Source organism: Mobula birostris, chromosome 2, assembly GCF_030028105.1.
Source record: "Mobula birostris isolate sMobBir1 chromosome 2, sMobBir1.hap1, whole genome shotgun sequence".
Taxonomy (NCBI): domain Eukaryota; kingdom Metazoa; phylum Chordata; class Chondrichthyes; order Myliobatiformes; family Myliobatidae; genus Mobula; species Mobula birostris.
Window position 1 is genome coordinate 231,551,329 of NC_092371.1, and position 24,244 is coordinate 231,575,572.

Here is a 24,244-nt window from a genome sequence, read left to right on the forward strand (position 1 = left end):
ATAAAGATTCTGCACCAGGAATCTTTTCTGCACCAGATTAACAGGAAAAGAAAGTTAAAAGGGGCCATTACAGTTAAACCAGTCCAATATGGCACATAAATGTTGGAGCTGATTTCTGGAGTAGTTGGGATGCTTCACTTTGATTACTCAGGCACTGAATCCGTGTTCTGCGTGAAGGACTCCAACCACAGCTCAAACTTCCCTCGGACCATTCCCAAGGCAGCTCCTCCTTGGAACCATTCGTCTGCACAAAGCACTTCTTACAATGGGCCTCTCCCTTGAGCAGCATTCTGTGGGTACAATCCCTTGTGATCCGCTCCACAGCTCCTGCTAGAAGACCCTAAACCAGACTGCTGTCCTACAGAAATATGATCCTGCTCAGCTCTCTCGAACCTTCTACAGCATTCCACTGGACAGAATGTTACAATACGTATTCAAGACAATCCTGATTGGGGGACACAATATTCCTAAATTGGACAGCATGGCTCCTTATTTTTAACTGAAGCCAAAACACTTTAACAGGACACACTGCTTTTGCAGAAAACTGCTGTTATGTAACCAGCAACAATGAATATTAATCGAGACAGGTTTTATGAAAACAACCGAACATTTATTAAACATGTATAAACGATAAGGAAAAAAAAAGGAAAACTTTAACCGGAGGTTAATACGTACGCAGTTGTTCACCAGCTCGCCACTCGGCTCTGGTTCTTAAAGCATTAAATGTGAAAACAGTTCTTAAAGTGATACAGTCAGATACAGTTCTTAAAGCGATAACTTCGAAAGTCCAACAGTTTTACACATTCAATTGAGACAGACTTCTCTGGAGAACGATTTCTTCACCGACGCACCTTTACTGCCGGTTCTGTCTACAGGATTCCCGATGCCGAAAATAAACAGTTTAAATCAACTGACCTTAAATTCCTTTTAGAGAGAGAGAGCCTTTGTGCATGAACTCATTGCGCTATTGCAAGAGTTATCTCAATGCAGGTTCTCTCCAACGAAGACTCAGTAAGGTCGATCCTTTATTAAACTGCCAAACGATGCCGACTTCTCTCGATCCTTCACTTCGATGAATTCTTCACTCTCCCTTCAAAACTGTCGGAATTGAGTAAATTGGCACTTCCAGCCACAAATTCCCAGTCCAAATACAATATCTTGTAAGAGAATGCACCCTCCGTTTTAAAAATGAAACTGCGTCACAAAAACAAACACGCAACAGAAACGGAGGCACAACACGTTCTACCTGGAAATCTACAAACTCAAAAACCCACTGCGTCACCTGAGTCGACCCTTATATAGTCACGGGGGCACATGTCATCACGTGACCTCACAACGGCGGGAAAATCACATCAGGTGACCTCCAAAAGACCATCGCAGCAGAAATCTTAACTAGGGCATTACATATAGAAGAAAGGCCTGGATGGTTGCTGACTCAGGCTACCTAGTTGATTGAACTAATGAAGTAAGAACATTTACATTCATGGTCATTACATTCAGTAGTGTAAACATTTTTAAAGTAAACATAGTCCTAGGCCTGAAACGTTGACTGTACTCTTTTCCTGAGATGCTGCCTGGCCTGCTGAGTTCCTCCAGCTTTTTGTGTCTGTTTCTTTTACATGCCTCATCGACTCCGAACCAGATCCTCAGCACCTTCAGGTAACTGGGCCTGAAGGTTGCAAGAATGTTGTCTTGGTTGATTGTGACTCCTGATGACAACTCAAACTGTTTGCAGGTGTTGATCAATCTGCAAACTGACAGTGGATCCAAGCAGAAGACAGCGACATCAGGCACAGGGAGGTTCTGACTTCTGTGCTTCCAGTGCCTGGCAATGCTTTTATCCTTCCTGATGGATTCAACAAAGGGTTCTATGCAGCACACAAACAGGATAGAGGAGAGTGTACAACCTTGCCCATCTCCAGACATATAGTTTCCTTCCTACTAATTAGAGCTGCACTACGGATATCTGTGTAGAGTAGTTGGATCTAATTCCAGATTCTTTCCCCAATAGCTTTTCTAGAGAGCATGTCCATCATGTACATGTCAGAGACCTTCCGTCTGCTGGTCCAAACTGACCAGGCAAGCATCCACCCCTCTGTCCTGCACATAGATGATGGTATCCCCAAGTAGCACAAGACTGTCTGAGATTTTCCTACCAGGTACAGCGCAGGTTTGGTCCGATTGGATCACCTATTCCAGGGCTTAACCCAGCTGGTGATGGTCATTAATAGGATCCCAGAGTCCACATTCAACAGTAAAATGGGTCTCCAAATTATGATGTCTTTTTCTACCTTCTGCTTGGGAATGACTGTAGCAATGCCCTGGTGGAGTCTGACATGCTGCTAGCCAGAAGCATAGCTTTGTACACCTCAAGCAGGTCTGGGCCCATCCAGTTCCGTAGCCAAGTATAAATCTCCCAGTAAGCTTCCTGGAGTTTTAGTTGAGCCAGTCAGCTCCTCCATGGATGGTCGCTGACTCAGGCTACCTAGTTGATTGTCATCTAACACCTCCATGATAAGACAACAGAATGTTGGGAGATCAGAACTGTTGTCAGTGGTCTGACTGTCATACAGACTGGCTTGTCATTCAACTTCTCTGTCTCCCTACTTGCCTTCTGGACCTCCCCTAAACAACAGGAGGTAGTGGACAGAGAAGTGCCTCTGCATGACATCAGTTGATCTGACTGTGACTGTCTTCGATGTGGAGAGGAACCATTCTGCTCCATATGTGCTATGGCTGTGCTCTGCCTGCAAGGGTGCTGAAGCTGTCACCCATCTTTATGTCAGAACTCTGGAGCCACTGTCCAGTCTTCTATTAACACTAACAGATTGTCAAACTGCATCAGTGATGTATTTGAAGTCTCCAGCCAGAACAACTGGGAGGAATGTCGCCAGCAGCAATGGGAGTTGCTGGAGGACAACTAGCTGCTCGCTCAGCATGGGCAAGACATACACATTAATTAGCCAGAGCAGAGCGTCACAGTACTTTACATCACTCATGGCTGAGTTAAAACTTTTAGCTGACATATACTTCCCTCCTATCAGACAGGGTGTGATTTTAAGCCCACGTGTTTTCTGGTTGGACTTTCTTCTCTGTGTGACTGCAGTCTTTAGATTGTAATTACATATTAATTGTGTACAGTAATGTTGTTTGAGAATCGTTCAACTAGTTTTCTGATGATTGCATAATATCACCTCTACTTCATATGTAATCTTAAATGGTAGTCAAAGAATATCATAGAACTTCAACTACGTTGTTGGTATCAATTTTGATCTTGTGAATCAGCTTTTAAAAATAAACTCAGTCTTTGTTTTAAAGATTACAGTATTTTAAACATTGAACTAGTCATTTCCTGAGATTAATAATGTAAGGTTGATTTGTTTAATCATCCTAGCCCTTGATATGAAACTATTCCCACTCACTCTTATGCTGTTCTCCCTATACTACCTTCCATAAATTCAAGATCGTTCAAACCTGAACATCTACTGTGTGTCCAATCATCCGTATAGTCACCTGCCAGCATTGGCTCCCATTTGAGTCATGGATTGATTTAGAAATGTTCATTTTTGTCAAGTTCTTCCATGTTCTTGTCTCATCTTACTTCTGTAATTTGGGTAGTGTGGTGGTGATATGTCTTTACCAAAGGAGGTGCAAGGTGCTCCATTCCTCCACTAGCCTGTAGGTCCCCTTTGGGTGAGATGTGTGTTGCACTTGCTTAGCCCCCCCCCCCCCCCCACCGATCCGTGTCACGTAAAGCCATGGGAGTAAGCCCCTAAGAGCAGCTGATGCACATCACGTCCTGGTTATGCAACCGCTGATGCCAGACGGACAATCTCTGAGGAGTATTGATAATGGCTGGGGTCACCTGTCTTGTAAAGACACTGCCCAGAAGAAGGCAATAGCAAATCACTTCCATACAAAAATTTGCCAAGAACAATCATTGTCATGGAAAGATCATGATCATCCACGTTATACAACACGGCACATGATGATGATGACCACGACAATTTGGGACTTCTGTGTATTACTGATTACTGAGTCCACTGTTGATTTTAACCAGTCCACTGTTAGCACCTTTTCCTTCAAATGGTAACACCCTAAATCCAGACCATCTGCCTCTCTCTCTCCTCTTTTGTAAATTGTTTAAGATCTGCTTCTTTAACCAAACCTTTGTCCATTTGTCCCAGTACCAGCTTATTTGCTTATTCTCCAGTTTTGTGTAATTATTAAAGGTGGCACAGTAGAGTAGTTGTTAGTTGTAATGCTATTACAGCACCAGTGACCCGGTTCAGTTCTTGCCACTGTCTGTAAGGAGTTTGTACGTTCTTCCTGTTACTGTGTGAGTTTCCTCCAGGTGCTCTGGTTTCCTCCCACATTCCAAAGACTTATGGTTTAGCAGGTTAATTTGTCACCGGAGTGTAATTGGGTGGTGTGGGCTTGTTGGGCAGGAATGACTTGTTACTGCTACATCTCTAATTAAAAATTAATGTTCTCTTGTGAAGCATATAGGGATGTTTTGTGTTTCAAGCTGCTCCATAAATACAGGGTACAATTAAATACAGGATACAATCCATAAATGCATGGTTTCGAAACATTACACAATGTTGCTTCGTGCTTAAAAAGAAATCATAGATTTTTGACTTGCATCTGTGCCAATTCTTCTGGCTCAGGGTATAACATTAGTTAATATATGAACTGCCTGTAATATGCTGTAAGCGAGAGAATGATTTTATAGCCTCACAGTATGCTGGTTAATGTACCTGTTTTTTCAGATCACGTATCTGTTGGAGGGCTTGGAGACAGCTTTTATGAATATTTGCTCAAGGCATGGTTGATGTCAGACAAGACTGATGAAGAAGCCCGGAAAATGTATTATGATGCGGTTCAGGTAAACACAGCATTTTAATCTTCTGTCCAGTTCCTTTTTCATACAAGGGCACATAAAAGTTTACATTTTCAGCATTATTTTTCAGTTCATGAAACTATATGTTTCATTTGTGATTTCTATAGCGCATTTGACTGATTATAAATTACAGCTTAATTATTTGATGGATTTAAGTTTGATAGATAATTGTGCTTTCTATATGCGAGTTTACAGAATGATACAGCAAACGATCTTAATAATTTATCTCACACATCAAACAATATTGTGCAGAACACTTTACATTACAAGAGATTCTCATTTAATAAAGTAAGTTACCAATAGAAAAATTGAAATGAATAATGAATTAAGTTTAACAATGAAACCTTTCTGTATTTTATTTCCATTTTGCAGTATTATCGATAGTTACTGCAAGAAATTTTTATAAAATGTTTGTTTTCTTGACAAAAACATAAAAGATTGTTCTTAGAGTTCTTACCAATGAATTAGCCTAATATGACCAATCTGAGATTTAATTTCATTTCTTGACATCAGGAATAAATGAGTTTACAAATATAGCTGTTACTCTTACTGATGCTGCATGAATCCCAGTGTTATGGAGGCATCTGAACAAGCTAAGCCATTGCATTTTATTTTGCTGAAATTGGTTATCACAATGGGACCTATTTAATTGTCACTTTGCTTCTCTGCTAAAGTTACGTGAAATCCTGAAATCAGAGCAGTACCATTTGGCTACATATTCCTGTTTATTTTGACTATAGGTGTGAAATTCCTTCCAGTTTTCTGTCTGAATTGCACATTTTTGGCACAATTCTTGCAACTTATTAGATTTGGTGACACAGTAGTATATGCATGATGCATGCACACCAGAATTAACATAAAAACATACACAAAAGCTGGAAGCAAGGTTGGGTAACTCAAATTCTCACCTGCTCTGCCAGAATATAATCTTTCCATTTTGCAGTATCTCTTGGGCATTTTTACTTTTTTATTGTTAAGTACAGCATTCAGTTGTACTCTAAATACTGAATTGTCAGTCTTGACTCATTGGTAACGCTGGTGCATATAAAATGGAAGCTGCTGGCTGAAACCTCACTGTAAAGTTTTGAGCACATAGTTCAGACTGACGATTCAGTGCAGTACACACACTGCTGGATTGTCAGATGAAATATTACACCGATTTATCTGGTCCTCTACATACTATTTAAAATGAGCAGAGGAGTTTCCTGAAAGTGCTCTCTGATCGTCAAACATCAGCCATATTTCTAAAACTGATTATCCGTACACTTATCTCACTGATATTTGTGAGATGCTTTGTTTCCATACTGTATCTGCACCTTGTTAGTATTCCTTTAGCTATTCAGTGCTTGGTATGATTTCAATATGTGTCATACAGTATAAAGTACATGCATTGAGCATTTGTGCTCATAAATTAAGCAATTCAGGCCAGTTTTCAGCATTTCAGATTTTTCTGATCCAAGTTATTGAAAAGTTGTTTTTGTTATAATTAAGATATTTATCATAATTTGCATGTTTAAATTATATTATTTGGATATTGAAGAATTGACAGTAAATAGATGAGTAGCGATGATGAAAAGTAGTCATGCAGCAGTGTCAAACTACTTAATTTATTTTTTGTGATTCAATGCAGAATAAGCCCTTCCAGCCCTTCAAACCACACTATCCAGCAACCGCCAATTTAACCGTAGCCTAATCGTGGGGCAGTTTACCATGAGCAATTAATCTACTAACCGGTACGTCTTTGGACGTGGGAGTAAACTTATGAGGTCACAGGATGAACATCCTTACAGGCAGTGGTGGGAATTGAACCTAGGTCGCTGGTACCGTAAAGCAGTGTGCAAACCAGTATGTTACTGTGCCGCTGCAATAGGGAGGGAAACACTCTGGAATCAGAGGTGATAAAACCTTATACAGTACACCTGCAAGAATGTAGCCAAAACAATTGGGACAAATAGGCTAACTCGTTATTGTTAGAGGTATAACTGTACTGATAAGAAATTTAATTTGCTTCCAATCATGTCCAGAAATAGGGTGCCAAAGTGGCGTAGTGGTTAGCGCAACACTACTACAGCTTGGGATGTCAAGAGTTCGGAGTTCAATTCCAGTGCCGTCTGTAAGGAATTTGTATGTCCTCCCCATGAACGTGTGGGCTTCCTCCCATATTCCAAAGATTGGTAGGTTAATTGGTCATTGTAAATTCTCCTGCTATTAGGGTTAATAGGTGAGTTGCTGGGCAGTGTGGCTCGTTGGGCCAACAGGGCGTGTTCGACACTGTATCTCTAACTAAAACTGGTTACTTGATTTTATTTATTGTTTATTTATTTTATTGTTTCATAGCATTGAGTACGAGAGTTGCAAACTCATTTTCACTGTATTGGTGCATGACAAATTGTACTATGCAATGACAATAAAGATATTTCATTCATTCAAATAGAAATCAACTAGAGGAGGTTGTTGAATAGTTCTCAGCTGGATCCAGCTCCTGATTTGGAGGTTTGCGTTGGATGATCTCAGCAGCTCAGACATACTGGTGGTTCATTAAGGGGAACAAAATAAACATTGATCCAAATTGATATTGGTAATCCTAACTGGAAAAGTCAGTTGCAAAAATCTGACAGGGAAAGAACAATGCTTGAATTAATTTTTCTTTTGTCCAGAAAGAATGCTTATATTACAGCAAAACTCATTAGACATTATCTCCATTTTTTACCAAGGCAATTGAGACTCATTTGATTAGAAAATCCAATGGAGGATTTAAATATATAGCTGAATGGAAAGGTGGCTTGCTTGAGCACAAGATGGGACATCTGACTTGTTTTGCTGGAGGGATGTTTGCACTGGGAGCTGACAGCGCACCTGATGATAAAAGCGGCCATCACATGGAACTAGCTGCTGAGATTGCACGTACATGTCATGAATCCTACGACCGCACAGGTGAGGTTCATGTGATGTATGGGTTAATTGACTTTACATTTAAAACAATAATTTTCTCTTCCTAAGGGTGTTAATTCTTTGCTGGGTGCCATCCTTTGAGTGCCCCTTTGATTATTGGCAGCTTCTTAACATGTCTTTTATTCAAGTATAAAACACTTAAATTGAAGTTAACATCACATTTGCATCTGATCTTATTGTCACATGTGAATGGCCTTGTTCCATTGCTGAAAGAATCTTCATAATGTAGAAATACAAGAGCACAGAAACAGCTGAGTCAGCCAAAGGTTCTTGTCTTTTTGAAGAGCAGGAACCCTGACCATTTTCTCCTTCGTATTCCAGAGTATGGAATCAATTAACAGCAAACACTATTTCTTTACTTCTTTGTATTTTCCAAGAAACTTGCTCCTATTAAATATGTTCCAATGGTAGATAGCAAAAATAATGGGGCATTGCAGTTTATTGCATCCTGTTGTGTTTCTTCTAAGGATATAATTTCCAGGCTTGTGAAAGGATTAAAATGCAGATGCAGAATTTAGCTGATACAGGGCAATATTTTGATAAAGATTCAAGATTGCTTATTGCCATTCTTCAGTACACAAGTGAAAAAAAACATGATTGTTACTCCAGAACCAATGCAGTATAAAAAAAATTACATACCATAAGCATAAAGAACAATAAAAGACATTAAAACTATAAATATGAAAAATTCTTAAGATGTTGGAATTCCAGAGTAACACACACAAAATGCTGAAGGAACTCAGCAGGTCAGGCAGGCAGCATCTATGGAAATGAATAAACAGTTGACACTTCGGGCCAAGCCCCTTCTCCGTAACCTGTGAGATTCTCTGTTAAATATAAATACATAAGATTAGCTTATACACATAGACTGATTGTATATACATAAAACGATGCTAGACACAGGAGTGTCCGTACATAAGGTGACTAACAGGAAATGATTTAGTAGTCACACAAGGCACCATAGGGATATGTGCCATTGCCTTAAATCTGTCTGGTTTCAAGAAGTAAACAAGAGGGTGGAACAGCTCTCATGTGAAATCCCATAAAATGACCTACTGTGTAGTTAAAGCTAATTGCTATTTGCCGATGGGTCCAATTGTATTAGTGATATCTTTACTGTAAACTCGAGTGATACATTATCATTGCCTCTCCACCACCCCTGCCAGCCTCTTCACAATCTGGTAGTTTGGCCATCACGCCCACCACCTCTGCCAACCTCTTCACAGTCTGGTAGTTTGGCCATCAGGCCCGAATAAACCAGTTTTCGCCAGTTAAGCATTAATGAAATCATAATATTTGGTATTTTGCCAATAAATTCCTCCTGTTTGAAAACTGCAAGTGAAAAATCACAACCACAAAATATCTCAAATGTTTAACTGATAATTTACACATCTGTAGGAGCGGGGTGGGGAGTGGGTGGAAATATTCAGGAGCCCCACCTCCCTGCCACTATCTCCTAGAATGAGAACAAAAAAAAATGATGTAGGGTCAGGTTAGTTTGATGAATTCCACTGCAGGCTGGCTGCCAACTTGCTGCTGTTTGTTAATTAATGGCACCATGCTGACAATATTAACTGTGCTGACCAATATCAACATGCCTTAACAAGGAACTGAAAATTGTGAGAGTCTAGCATCACCAAGCTAGTTTGCATTACTTAAATTCCATGTGCACCTTTCAAAATGGCGTGCAATGTGCTTAGATTAAGTGGCAGATTTTGGTGAATGTGATCTTATTGGAGAAAGGTCCTTAGAGTCACAGCACAAAAACAGGCCCTTCAGCCCATTGACCCATTTAAACTGCCTACTCCCATCAACCCGCACAGGGACCACAGCTTTCCATACACCTACCATCTATGTATCTATCCAAACTTCTCTTAAATGTTGAATCGAGCTTGTGCGCACCACTTGTTCAGGCAGCTCATTCCACACTTTCACGACCCTAAAAATGAATACGTTTCCCCTCATGTTCCCCTTAAACTTTTCACCTTTCACCCTTAACCCATGACCACTAACTGTAGTCCCATCCAACCTTAGTGGAAAAAGCCTGCTTGTATTTATCTGATCTCTACACAGCCAAATTTTGTAAACCTCTATCAAATCTCTTCTCAATCTCCTATGTTCCATAGAATAAAGTCCCAACTCATTCAAACTTTAAATATAACTCAGGTTCACCAGTCATGGCAACATCCTCGTAAATTCTCTCTGTACCCTTTCAACATTATTTACAGCTTTTCTGTAAATAGATGACCAAAACCAAGCCTTATACAACTTCAACATAACATTCCATCTCCTGGGCTCAGTACTTTGATCTGTCCTTGCAGAAATAAAAGTTGTATCCCGAACATTCTGGTTAGGAACCTCCTCTTCCCACTTCCAACACCTTTCCCTTCCTCCTCTATGTCACCTTTAGTCACACAGCATTCCAAGTGCCTACCATCAGGAGGAAATTTAAGTATGCAGAAGCTTTGAGGTCAGGACCAAGCTCTTCAGTATCTGCCTCACCACTCCAGGTACACTTTAGCAATTTTAAAGAACGGCAGGAAGCAGTAAACATAAGCATGTTCATTACTACGGTCAGTAGAAATGGGTTCGCTCCTCAGCTTAGTGTTCCAAAATAGGTGCACAGGTATCAAATTAACATTACATGCTAATTGATAATATGGCCTGACTTCAGGAATGGAGCATGCATTAGTGCCCTCACACTATATCAAGCACCATTTTGGAATTGAAACTATCGCCACAGCACATAAAATACATATTCTTTAAATCTGAATTTTTTATTCACTTCCTGAATCAATTTCAGAATTAGAATCAGAATCAGGTTTATGATCGCCAGCATGTGACGTGAAATTTGTTAACTAAGCAGCAGCATTTCAATGCAATACATAGTCCAACAGTGAGAGAGAAAAATAATTAAATAAAGTAAAACATAATAATAAATAAACAAGTAAATCAATTATGTGTATTGCATAGATTTGAAAGAGTGTACAAAAACAGAAATACTGTACATTAAAAAAAAGTGAGGTAGTGCCCAAAGCTTCAATGTCCATTCAGAAATCAGATGGCAGAAGGGAAGAAGCTGTTCCTGAACCCCTGAGTGTGTGCTTTTAACAGTGAGAAAAGGGCATGCCCTGGGTGCCAAAGGTCCTTAATAATGGACGCTGCCTTTCTCAGATACCGCTCCCTAAAAATGTCCTGGGTACTTTGTAGGCTAGTGCCCAAGAAGGAGCTGACTAGATTTACAACCTTCTGCAGCTTCTTTCAATCCAGTACAGTAGCCCCTCCATACCAGACAATGATACAGCTTGTGAAGCAAACTGTATTTTAAGATTTTGGTTAGATTTAGAAAAAAATAGATTTGTTCTTATAAATGAATATTTTCTTATGTCTATTCATTTTTCACATCATTTGTGAATTATGGTACTTGTGAATGGGGTGGAGGTTAGCTTTACGGCACCAGCCATAAGGTCGGGGTTTAATTCCTGCCACTGTCTATAAGGAGTTTGTACGTTCTCCCAGTGGCTGTGTGGGTTCTATTCAAAAGTTCTGGTTTCCTCCCATATTCCAAAGATGTACAGTTACGGTAGGTGAGTTGAGAGCATGCTATATTGGTGCTAAAAGTGGGGCAACACTTGCAGGCTACCCAGCATAATCCTCGCTGATGTTTTTTTAACACAAATGGCGCATTTCACTATATGTTTCAATGAACATGTGACAAATAAAGCTAATCTTTAAAAAGAAAATTTTCTAAACCTTTCTGAGAGTACTATCTATGAAAATTACTCATGTTCAGCTTGATAATGCAAACATTGCGGACCAAGTTAGTTTGATAAGTATTAACATGTAGTTAAACTTCTATGCCTATTCTTGATTTCCAGCCACAAAGTTAGGCCCTGAGGCCTTTAGGTTTGATGGAGGCGTTGAAGCTATTGCAACAAGACAAAATGAAAAATATTACATTCTGCGCCCTGAAGTGATTGAAACACACATGTACATGTGGAGACTAACCCATGACCCTAAATACAGGGAGTGGGGTTGGGAAGCTGTTCAGGTATGTGTGTTTCGACCTACATTAGTTGAATAAAACATGTAGGCCTTTTGTTTTAATTATATATGTCAAGTTTTCCTGACTTTAAGTCATGGCACATTAGAGGTTGGGGATGGATAAGTCTTGGGCTGGACGTCCTGCTCATTTAATGAAGGTGAAGCATCTTCCATAGCCTCTCCTTTCCATGTGTAGTGATCACCACAGGACCACTGTTTGGCTTGCCATGCAGGTGGTCACCCACATATGGCCTCTCTTACACTGTGCCAATAGCAAAGCCTTCACATGGTGTCCCTGTTCTTACTGAGTTTGCTATGTCATGGTGCGACCAAGTGTCCAGTGGTATAATTGGGTGGGCAGGCTGGGCTCATCAGCCTTAGCTGGCAGCCAGCCTGGAAGGCCAACTCCAATTCCAAACCCAAAAGTAGATAAGACTCCTTAGCCTTGTCAGGCACACAGTCTAGGAGGAAAGCTCCGATACTCGACCTACAGCCTTGTGGTCGCCTTAGTTGTTGCAGCTCGCTGTGCCATTATGGAACATCGCCTGGCCTAAAGAGTGGAATCGGTCCATGTGCACTGATCCTCATTATAAACCTACGCAGCACAGGTGGGAAGAAAAGTCCTACAGCAATGGAGAAGGGGGCGAAACAAAAGGTGTTAGATGACACTGGAGGTCACAGTCTCAACTCTGCATGTAAACGGCTCTGACCCCTGGGTCGTCTGTCTGTTGACCTGCGGCCCGTGCTCCAAGTGTTCCAGAGTCTGCAGATCCAGAATTGGCCTCTACAGTCTCCAATGATCGTACCATCACTCCTGCGGGCTCTTCTTCCCTCCTGATCTTCGCAAGATCCAGCCAGCATCACAATAGAGATTGTATGGAAGATTTATTTATTGGCCTTTGTTTGTACCTCAGAAATGGCATTCTTGCATGAATCGTAAGTTAACTAACTTGAAGCCCAGTCCTAATTTTAACCGTAGATTTATTTTTCCTAACACCAAGTGCATAAGGATACGTATAGACCTGCGCTGCTGATTGGCTTGGTCCCATTGTCGACAACAGCTGTGTTATTATCCTTCTTCACCTATCTTCTCTGGTGCTGTCTCTGACTTACAATTTGGGAACTTTGATGACAAACTTGCTGAGTTGGTTCTACATTCCAGTTGACCTTTTTTTAGTCATCAAACCAAGTACATCTCTGTGGCCTTTTCGTTAGCAGGGTCTTTTGTGCTAGCAATTTTAACATAAAGATGTTATGTCCTCCATATTGGATATCTCTTTGGTCTGTGATTCCCCAGCAGATTCACACTTCATATCTGTTTCTTAACCATGGACTGTACCCAGTCTATGGTGTGATTCAGTAAGTTTTCTATTTAGTGTTTGTAGATGGCCCCGTCAGAGACAGGCAACACTTGACATCCTCTTAGGAAATGAGGCTGGACAAGTTGATGTGTCTGTGAGGATTTAGGATCAACGACCATATATCTTTTAGTCTCAATATAGTTATGTAACTAGATAAGACTATCCACAAGGCAAAATGTTAAATTGGAAATGCTAATTTCAATTGGATAAGACAGGAGTTTGCAATAATTAATTGAGAGAGGTGGTTGACATATAAAAATTCTCTTGGCAAGTGGAAGGTTTTGAAAAATGACATACAAACTGTTCAGGGATATTAACGATCTAGTCAGCAAAAAGGAGGCATATTGCAAGCATAGACAGTTGGGATCAAGTGAGTCCCTTGAGTATAAGAGATGAATGAGTATGCTTAAGAAGAAAATCAGAAAGGCAAAAAGGGACCATAAGTTGTCCCAGGCAAATAAAAAAAAGAAAATCTAAAAGATTCTATAATTAAGATCAACAGTAGCAATGAAGAGTAGGTCCCCTTAAGGATTGATATGGTGATCTATGTGTGGAACCACTAGAAATACACAAGGAATTAAATGAATAGATTTCAACTGTAATTGCGGGCAAGGAGGAGATAGAAGCCAGTGAGTTGGTGAGGAAGGAACATTGATATCCTGCAGCATATCAACATAACAAAGAAGGAGGCGCTGGTGATCGAGGACTACATAAAAGTGGATAAATTCCCAAGGTCTGAACAGGTATAGTTAAACAGAGCTTAAGGTTCCAATTCTTGTAACCTTACTCAGATAGGCAGGTGATGATGAAAGTGTTGGTCATGCTTGTCTTCTTGGCAGAAATACTGAGTGTAAGAGATGGGGCCTTGTGTTACAGTTGTATAAAATGTTGGTTGAGTTACACTTGGAGAATTGTATGCAGTTCTTGTCGCCATACTATAGGAAGCTAAAGGTACACATGATATTACCATGATTGGAGGTAAAAAGAGAGATTGCTGAAACAAAGGAGGCTGAAAGGTGACATGATAGAGGTACGTAAAATTATAAGAGGCATAGGTAGGGTAGATAGCCAGTGACTGTTTCACATGGTAGGGGTGTTCAAAATTAGAGGGCATAGACTTAAGATGAGAGGATGATTGTTTATAAGAGATCAGAGAAATGACTGGCAAAGCTCCTTGAGGAGGTGATAGAAGAGCGAGCAGTAACAGCATTTAGAGTAGGTGTCTAAATGAACAGAATTTGGAGGGATATGAAATTAATGTAGGCATGGGATGAAGTAGTTATAGATGTGTCAGAGCCTGTGACCCTAGAAACTACTTTGGGGGGGGCGTTGTTCTGGTTTCTGCAGGTATTCTTCATTGAATGATTTTTATTCTCCATTATGTCACTCTGCATTCTTAGTAGAAACTTAAATCCATAATCATCCCTTATGGTAATAGAAATGTTGGTAAACTCACAGACTTGCACACTAAGCGATTTTTGGACCTCATGTCATTTTGTATGACCAGGGAAGAAGAGAGAAAGGAAAAATATATACAGCATTTTCTGGATTCTCTACACATTTCAAGGAATTAACTTGCTCGCTGAGCAGAGAATTATTAGCAATGTTATGCATAAATGTATGTTTTTGAAGATATGAGTATGAGGTCAGGAGAGAAAAATTTTATGCCATCATTTATTAATTTAAAAATACACAAAGATTTTCCCCTCCAGGACAGTACCGTATTTTACAAAAAGAAACTTTCTGATTAAATTCCCTGAGGATTGGCATGGCTATACAGGAATTATTAGAAATCGAAGCAGTACATGTAGAGCTGCTTCCCTGCTCCACCATTCAATAAGATCTTTACCTGAGTGGCACTTGCCTGCACTAACTCCACGTTCCTTATTTCCTTTAATATCTAGAAAATCTTCAACATGTGCTGGTTAGCACTCCCATTTTGATTCCAGTCAGCTTGAGTCTCTGCATTTGTGGTTAAATGTCTTCATTACTGTTTAACCATTTGCTTAATGATACAAAAATGTCAGTAGTAGCCAAAGGTTATTGAACACGAAGGCAGATTTTCTCAATAAAGTTATTAAGCTAATTGACATGTCACCTGCTGTTATATTTATGAGGAAGTCATAGGAACAGTTAAAAGTGGTATGGGATTACATTTAAAGTGAATAATTTAGCTTCTGGAAGTACATTTTGAGAAGTAACGAAGACACTAGTTTATGTACATGTACTTTAATAATAATTGCGTGGCATGACCCCTAATTTGCCTAGGTGCATTCTCAGAGAGTTGAAAATCATGTTTTTTAAAATCTTTGCAGTTACTAATGGGAGATGCATTGTATTAACACCATAGGGTATAGGAGCTGTATTGGGCCATTGAGCCTGCTCCACCATTTCATCATGGCTGATCCATTTTTCTTCTCAGCCCCATTCTCCTGCCTTCTCCCTATATCCCTTCATGCCCTGACCAATCACTAATCTATCAACCTCTGCCTTAAATATACAGTACGTAAAGACTTGGCCTCCACAGCTGCCTGTGGCAAAGAATTCCACAGATTCACCACTCCCTGGCTAAAGAAATTCCTGATGTCCATTCTACAAGGACATCCTTCTGGTCTCAGATGCTCCCACCGTAGGAAACATCCTCTCCACATCCACTCTATTAAGGCTTTTCATCATTTTTTAGGTTTTAATGAGGTCACCCTCATTCATCTGAATTCCAGTGAATACAGGCCTAGAGCCATCAAATACTCTTTATATGACAAGCCATTCAATCCTGGAATCATTTTCATGACCCTCCTTTGAACCTTCTCCAGATTCAGCACATCCTTCCTAAGACAAGGGGCCTAAAATTTCTCACAATACTCTATGTAAGGCCTTACCAGTGCTTTATAAAGGCTCAACATTACATCCTTGCTTTTATATTCTAGTCCTCGAAATGTATGCTAACATCGCATTTGCTTTCCTCACCACAGACTCAACCTGCAAATTAACTTTCAGGGAATCCTACACAAGGACTCCCAAGCCCCTTTGCATCTCTTTTTTTTTGTTTTTTCTCTTCATTTAGAAAAAAATCAACCCTTTCATTTCTCCTACCAAAGTGCATGACTACACTTCCTGACACTGTATTCTTAATCTATCATTTCTTTGGCCATTTCTCCAATTAATCAATCTTGATTCTGTTCAATCTCAGCTAGCCAAGATAAAGGGTTTATATTTTGCAATACATTGTTTAAGTAACTAGTTTTCACTCTTATGTTATGAGGGAGACAATTAACTCAATCATCTATTCACAAAGCATGAATGTGCAAAATTTTAGTGAACAGCATTATGGTAACATTTTCCTCCATAGTTCTAGATTCATGCATTTCATTTGTCACTTTATTAGTCAAAGGTTTATAAGTGTTTACAGATCAAAGAGTGTACAACCCAACAAGTCCCTGGCAAAGTTTATAATCCTTAGAAATCTTGCCGCACAATTCTTCTTGTAATTACAACATATCCTACAAGTCCTTCATTTTATATTTAAGCTTTTCTTTAAATATAGTATCTACGATATTCTTTTTCCATTTCCTTCCATGTAATCATATTGCAAAGAAAGGTTCCATTTTAAACAGCAATTTTTTTAAATTTAAATAATATATTTACATAGAAACATAGAAAATAGGTGCAGGAGTAGGCCATTCGGCCCTTCGAGCCTGCACCGCCATTTATTATGATCATGGCTGATCATCCAACTCAGAACACCGCCCCAGCCTTCCCTCCATACCCCCTGACCCCCATAGCCACAAGGGCCATATCTAACTCCCTCTTAAATATAGCCAATGAATTGGCCTCAACTGTTTCCTGTGGCAGAGAATTCCACAGATTCACCACTCTCTGTGTGAAGAAGTTTTTCCTAATCTCAGTCCTAAAAGGCTTCCCCTTTATCCTCAAACTGTGACCCCTCGTTCTGGACTTCCCCAACATCGGGAACAATCTTCCTGCATTTAGCCTGTCCAATCCCCTTAGGATCTTATACGTTTCAATCAGATCCCCCCTCAATCTTCTAAATTCCAACGAGTACAAGCCCAGTTCATCCAGTCTTTCTTCATATGAAAGTCCTGCCATCCCAGGAATCAATCTGGTGAACCTTTTCTGTACTCCCTCTATGGCAAGGATGTCTTTCCTCAGATTAGGGGACCAAGACTGCACACAATACTCCAGGTGTGGTCTCACCAAGGCCTTGTACAACTGCAGTAGTACCTCCCTGCTCCTGTACTCAAATCCTCTCGCTATAAATGCCAGCATACTATTTGCCTTTTTCACCGCCTGCTGTACCTGCATGCCCACTTTCAATGACTGGTGTATAATGACACCCAGGTCACGTTACACCTTCCCTTTTCCTAATCGGCCACCATTCAGATAATAATCTGTTTTCCTATTTTTACCACCAAAGTGGATAACTTCACATTTATCCACATTAAATTGCATCTGCCATGAATTTGCCCACTCACCCAACCTATCCAAGTCACCCTGCATCCTCTTAGCATCCTCCTCACAGCTAACACTGCCACCCAGCTTCGTGTCATCCGCAAACTTGGAGATGCTGCATTTAATTCCCTCATCCAAGTCATTAATATATATTGTAAACAACTGGGGTCCCAGCACTGAGCCTTGCGGTACCCCACTAGTCACCGCCTGCCATTCTGAAAAGGTCCCGTTTATTCCCACTCTTTGCTTCCTGTCTGCTAACCAACTCTCCACCCACACCAATACTTTACCCCCAATACCGTGTGCTTTAAGTTTGCACACTAATCTCCTGTGTGGGACCTTGTCAAAAGCCTTCTGAAAATCCAAATATACCACATCCACTGGTTCTCCCCTATCCACTCTACTAGTTACATCCTCAAAAAATTCTATGAGATTCGTCAGACATGATTTTCCTTTCACAAATCCATGCTGACTTTGTCCGATCATTTCACCGCTTTCCAAATGTGCTGTTATCACATCCTTGATAACTGACTCCAGCAGTTTCCCCACCACCGACGTTAGGCTAACCGGTCTATAATTCCCCGGTTTCTCTCTCCCTCCTTTTTTAAAAAGTGGGGTTACATTAGCCACCCTCCAATCCTCAGGAACTAGTCCAGAATCTAACGAGTTTTGAAAAATTATCACTAATGCATCCACTATTTCTTGGGCTACTTCCTTAAGCACCCTGGGATGCAGACCATCCGGCCCTGGGGATTTATCTGCCTTCAATCCCTTCAATTTACCTAACACCACTTCCCTACTAACATGTATTTCACTCAGTTCCTCCATCTCACTGGACCCTCTGTCCCCTACTATTTCTGGAAGATTATTTATGTCCTCCTTAGTGAAGACAGAACCAAAGTAATTATTCAATTGGTCTGCCATGTCCTTGCTCCCCATAATCAATTCACCTGTTTCTGCCTGCAGGGGACCTACATTTGTCTTTACCAGTCTTTTCCTTTTTACATATCTATAAAAGCTTTTACAGTCCGTTTTTATGTTGCCTGCCAATTTTCTCTCATAATCTTTTTTCCCCTTCCTAATTAAGCCCTTTGTCCTCCTCTGCTGAACTCTGAATTTCTCCCAGTCCTCAGGTGAGCCACTTTCTCTGGCTAATTTGTATGCTGCTTCTTTGGAATTGATACTATCCCTAATTTCTCTTGTCAGCCACGGGTGCACTACCTTCCTTGATTTATTCTTTTGCCAAACCGGGATGAACATTTGTTGCAGTTCATCCATGCAACCTTTAAATGCTTGCCATTGCATATCCACCGTCAATCCTTTAAGTGTCGTTTGCCAGTCTATCTTAGCTAATTCACGTCTCATACCTTCAAAGTTACCCCTCTTTAAGTTCAGAACCTTTGTTTCTGAATTAACTATGTCACTCTCCATCTTAATGAAGAATTCCACCATATTATGGTCACTCTTACCCAAGGGGCCTCTCACGACGAGATTGCTAATTAACCCTTCCTCATTGCTCAAAACCCAGTCCAGAATAGCCGGCTCTCTAGTCGGTTCCTCGACATGTTGGTTCAAAAAACCATCCCGCATACATTCCAAGAAATCCTCTTCCTCAGCACCTTTACCAATTTGGTTCACCCAATCAACATGTAGATTGAAGTCACCCATTATAACTGCTGTTCCTTTATTGCACACATTTCTAATTTCCTGTTTAATACCATCTCCGACCTCACTACTACTGTTAGGTGGCCTGTACACAACTCCCACCAGCGTCTTCTGCCCCTTAGTGTTACGCAGCTCTACTCATATCGATTCCACATCTTCCCGGCTTATGTCCTTCCTTTCTATTGCGTTAATCTCTTCTTTAACCAGCAACGCCACCCCACCTCCCCTTCCTTCATGTCTATCCCTCCTGAATATTGAATATCCCTGAACGTTGAGCTCTCATCCCTGGTCACCCTGGAGCCATGTCTCTGTGATCCCAACTATATCATAATCATTAATAACAATCTGCACTTTCAATTCATCCACCTTATTACGAATGCTCCTTGCATTGACACACAAAGCCTTCAGGTGCTCTTTTACAACTCTCTTAGCCCTTATACAATTATGCTGAAAAGTGGCCCTTTTTAATGCTTGCCCTGGATTTGTCGGCCTGCCACTTTTACTTTTCTCCATAGTACTTTTTGTTTCTACCCTCAATACACCCCTCTGCCTCTCTGCACTGGTTCCCATCCCCATGTAGTGAACTAACCTCCTCACACCTAGCCTCTTTAATTTGATTCCCACCCCCCAACCATTCTAGTTTAAAGTCACCTCAGTAGCCCCCGCTAATCTCCCTGCCAGGATATTGGTCCCCCTAGGATTCAAGTGCAACCCGTCCTTTTTGTACAGGTCACGCCTGCACCAAAAGAGGTCCCAATGATCCAAAAACTTGAATCCCTGCCCCCTGCTCCAATCCCTCAGCCACGCATTTATCCTCCACCTCATCGCATTCCTACTCTCACTGTCGCGTGGCACAGGCAGTAATCCCGAGATTACTACCTTTGCGGTCCTTTTTCTCAACTCCCTTCCTAGCTCCCTATATCCTCCTTTCAGGACCTCATCCCTTTTCCTACCTATGTCATTGGTACCTATATGTACCACGACCTCTGGCTCCTCACCCTCCCACTTCAGGATATCTTGGACACGATCAGAAATATCCCGGACCCTGGCACCAGGGAGGCAAACTACCATCCGGGTCTCTGGACTGCGTCCACAGAATCGCCTATCTGACCCCCTTACTATCGAGTCCCCTATCACAACTGCCCTCCTCTTCCTTGCCCTACCCTTCTGAGCTACAGGGCCGGACTCTGTGCCGGAGGCACGGCCACTGTCGCTTCTCCCGGGTAAGCTGTCCCCCACAACAGTACTCAAACAGGAGTACCTGTTGTTAAGGGGCACAGCCACCGGGGTACTCCCTATTACCTGACCTTTCCCCTTCCCCCTCCTAACCGTGACCCACTTATCTGCCTCCCGTGGCCCCGGCGTGACCACCTGGCTGCAACTCCTCTCTATCACCTCCTCACTCTCCCTGACCAGACGAAGGTCATCGAGCTGCAGCTCCAGTTCCGTAACGCGGTCCCTTAGGAGCTGCATCTCAATGCACTTGGCGCAGATGTAGACGTCCGGGAGGCTTGTATACTCCAGGGCCTCCCACATCCGACACCGAGAACAGCAAACTGCCCTCACACTCATACTGCCCCTCTCCTCAAATAACAACAGAAAATGAATGCCAAACCTCCCTCGCCTCGCCTGTTTCCACCTAAGCCCGTTGAGCCGAAGCCCTTAAGTCTTCATTCTGCTCCCGGCTCACTCCGCAGCCTGCTCTATGAGGCTCTGTTCCTTTTAAATCTGCCGCGCTGCACAGCCCGACGTCACACGCCTGCGCAGTCCCGCCTCTCAGAACGCCGTTGGAGAAAAAAAATAACGAAAATTTCAAAAGTGTCTTTCTTGGCACTCCCACTCAGACTCTCAGACTCCTTCTTCGAATTTGAGTGATAAATATGGATGGTTACCGCAAGGTGTCAGCATGCTAATGTTGAGAAGAACCATAAATCTTTTGGGTAATTTTGCTGTTAATTTGACAATGATTTCTTTTGTCAAAAGATATATCAATTATGTTGCCTTATTCCCAAATAGGCTCTTGAGAAGAATTGCAGAGTAGCTGCTGGATATTCTGGAATTAGAGATGTTTATTCCAGCCAACCAAGTCATGATGATGTGCAACAGAGTTTCTTTCTGGCAGAAACCTTAAAGTAAGTAATAAGGAAAAAACTGATTAGTTTTGTGACTTCAAAATATCTGTGAGTAATAGTTGCAGTGCTGACAAATGGAAATAGATGGGAAGATGTGAAAGGAAAGTATACAGTTTTTATCTAGAAAAAGCATATTTAGCTGAGAGGCAGTTTTCAATTCTGAATGAATGTCTGAAGGACACTTTAAGTGTACTGTGAGAAGATAGTGAAATTTTGATGTAACATGCAATTTATTATCACTAATATGTCATCTGATTATTCTAACCTAATTCTCTGGAGCAAGATATCTTTTGTTTATGATAATCAGTCCAACTACATAGCGTAATAGAAAACTACTTCACAGAAACAGACCCTTTGGCCTGTCTAGTCCATGCCAAACCATTTAAACTGCCTACTTGCACCTGAACCATAGCCCTCCATACCCCTCCCATCCAAGTACCTATCCAAACTTCTCTTAATTGTTGAAATGAAAATCACATCCACCTGGTAGCTTGTTCCACCCTCTCATGACCCGCTGAATGAAGGAGTTTCTTCTCATGTGCCCCTTAAACATTTCACCTTTCACTCTTAGTTGAGGTCTCACCCAACCTCAGTGTAAAAAGCTGGCATTTACCCTCTCTATACCCCTCAAAACTTTGTATACCTCTATCAAATCTCCCTTCAACCTCTCCTTACAACTCCAGTCCTGACATCATGCTTGTAAATTTTCTCTGTACTCTTTCAATCATACTTTCATCTTTTCTGTAGGTAGCTTATCAAAACTGCACACAGTACTCCAAATTAGGCCTCAGCAACATTTAATCCAATTCAAACTCCTGGACTCAGTATTGTGACCTACAAAGGCCAATGTGCCAAAAACTTTCTTTACATGTTGAATTACTTACATTTGCTTATGTGCATTCTAGATTTTCCCCCCGCATAAACAAATTTGCTAAAATGTTTAGATAGCCAGTTACCTGTCTTTGTTTTCGTTATAAGGACCTGAACAGATTGGGTATAAATAATTTCATTTTCTGGAGAAGTTTGGTAGTTTCAGATTATTTACATCCTAACTGACTACCTTTCTGTTTTTGTTAGTCTGTAACAGCATGCATTAGAAACATAGAAAACATACAGCACAATACCGGCCCTTCTGCCCACAAAGCTGTACTGAACACGTCCCTACCTTAGAACTAACTAGGCTTTACGCATAGCCCTCTATTTTTCTAAGCTCCATGTAGCCATCCAGGAGACTCTTAAAAGACCCTATCGTTTCCGCCTCCACTGCCGCCGCCGGCAGCCCATTCCATGCACTCACCACTCTCTGCGTCAAAAAACTTACCCCTGACATCTCCCCTGTACCTGCTTCCAAGCACCTTAAAACTATGTCCTCTCGTGCTAGCCAATTCAGCCCTGGGGAAAAGCCTCTGACTATCAATTGTGTGTCAATCACATACAATTGTGTGTCAATCTAAGTATGACATCTTTCCCATTATTAAATATGGATAGAAGGGAAATATTGCTTTCATATAACAATGTGATTTATTTTCCAAGGTTTTACTAAAAGCTGCTACCAAGATTTTATTCACAGTAATGCAACACACACAGTATAATACATTCAAGACATCAATATTTTCATTCACAATACTAAATACTTCAATACATTTATTTCAGAAATGTCGAAGTCCCCAGATTGCTTCCCCATATTCCATCATTCCATCAATGAGACATTTGAGAGGCTATTACACAAGCCTCAGTACATACTCCTGCAACTTGGAATGTTCCACTGGCCATCCTCCAGTTACAGGCATCTCCTTGCATCCGGAAGCCAAATAAATTTAGACAGACCAAAATGCATTCTTTCACTGAGCTGTTGATGTTCCAGCAAAAGTCAGCATTCCCATGAACAGCCCCTACACACAAGAATACTGTGTTGAGCAGATGCTCAGGATGAACTTCGATAAAGACCACTGAAATTCACCATCCACTCTCACAGTGATCTCTCTAAACCTCCAACAGTTTTACAAGAAGGCCTTGTTTCAAGCTCAAAGTACAACACCTCATCCTTGTTTTAAGCTCACTCCAGCTTTCCAATTTCCTCTCCTTAACTCCCTTTACTTCCCATCCATATAAGAATATATTTTGCCTTCCAGTGCATAATCTGGCCTACTGGCTATGTCCCCGTAGGACAGGACCGTATAAGCCACACAACCATAGTAGCTTAATCTGATTCTACCTGACATATGCCTTCTCCCTATCAGAAAAAAATTCCTTTATTCCATCCATCACTCTCCTCTATCTTTACTACTAGCTAGACTGGAAAATTAGACTGCACATGTTCCAGGGAGCGCTGGCTAACTAGATACACAATTGGCTTGATGGTAGAACGTTGTTTCTTAGACTGGAGGACTGTGTCTAATGGTGTCTCAGGGGTTGGTACTGGGCCCATTATTATTTGTCATCAATATCAGGGATTTGGAAAAAAATGTAAAAGGCATAGTAAGTTTGCAGGCGACACTAAAATAGGTAGTATAGTGGACAAAGGAGATATTTATCAAAAATTACAAGGATATCAGACCTTCATCAGTTGAGTAAGTGGCCTGAGAAATGGCAAAGTTTAATCCAGATAAGAGCAGATGCTTGAAATCCAAGCAACACACACAAAATGCTGGAGGAACTCAGCAGGCCAGGCAGCATCTATGGAAAAGAGTACAGTCGATGTTTCAAGCCAAGACCCT

General features: G+C 41.1%; 1 protein-coding gene across 1 annotated transcript in view; it reads left to right on the forward strand.

Moving 5' to 3' along the window:
* Positions 1–24,244, forward strand: part of man1a1 (mannosidase, alpha, class 1A, member 1) — a 497,115-nt gene that overhangs the window by 466,731 nt on the left and 6,140 nt on the right. The window contains exons 8-11 of the mRNA XM_072251590.1: positions 4,773–4,888; positions 7,618–7,837; positions 11,734–11,906; positions 21,412–21,527. Coding sequence (XP_072107691.1) covers positions 4,773–4,888; positions 7,618–7,837; positions 11,734–11,906; positions 21,412–21,527 — 625 coding nt within the window. The remainder of the gene's footprint in view (positions 1–4,772; positions 4,889–7,617; positions 7,838–11,733; positions 11,907–21,411; positions 21,528–24,244) is intronic.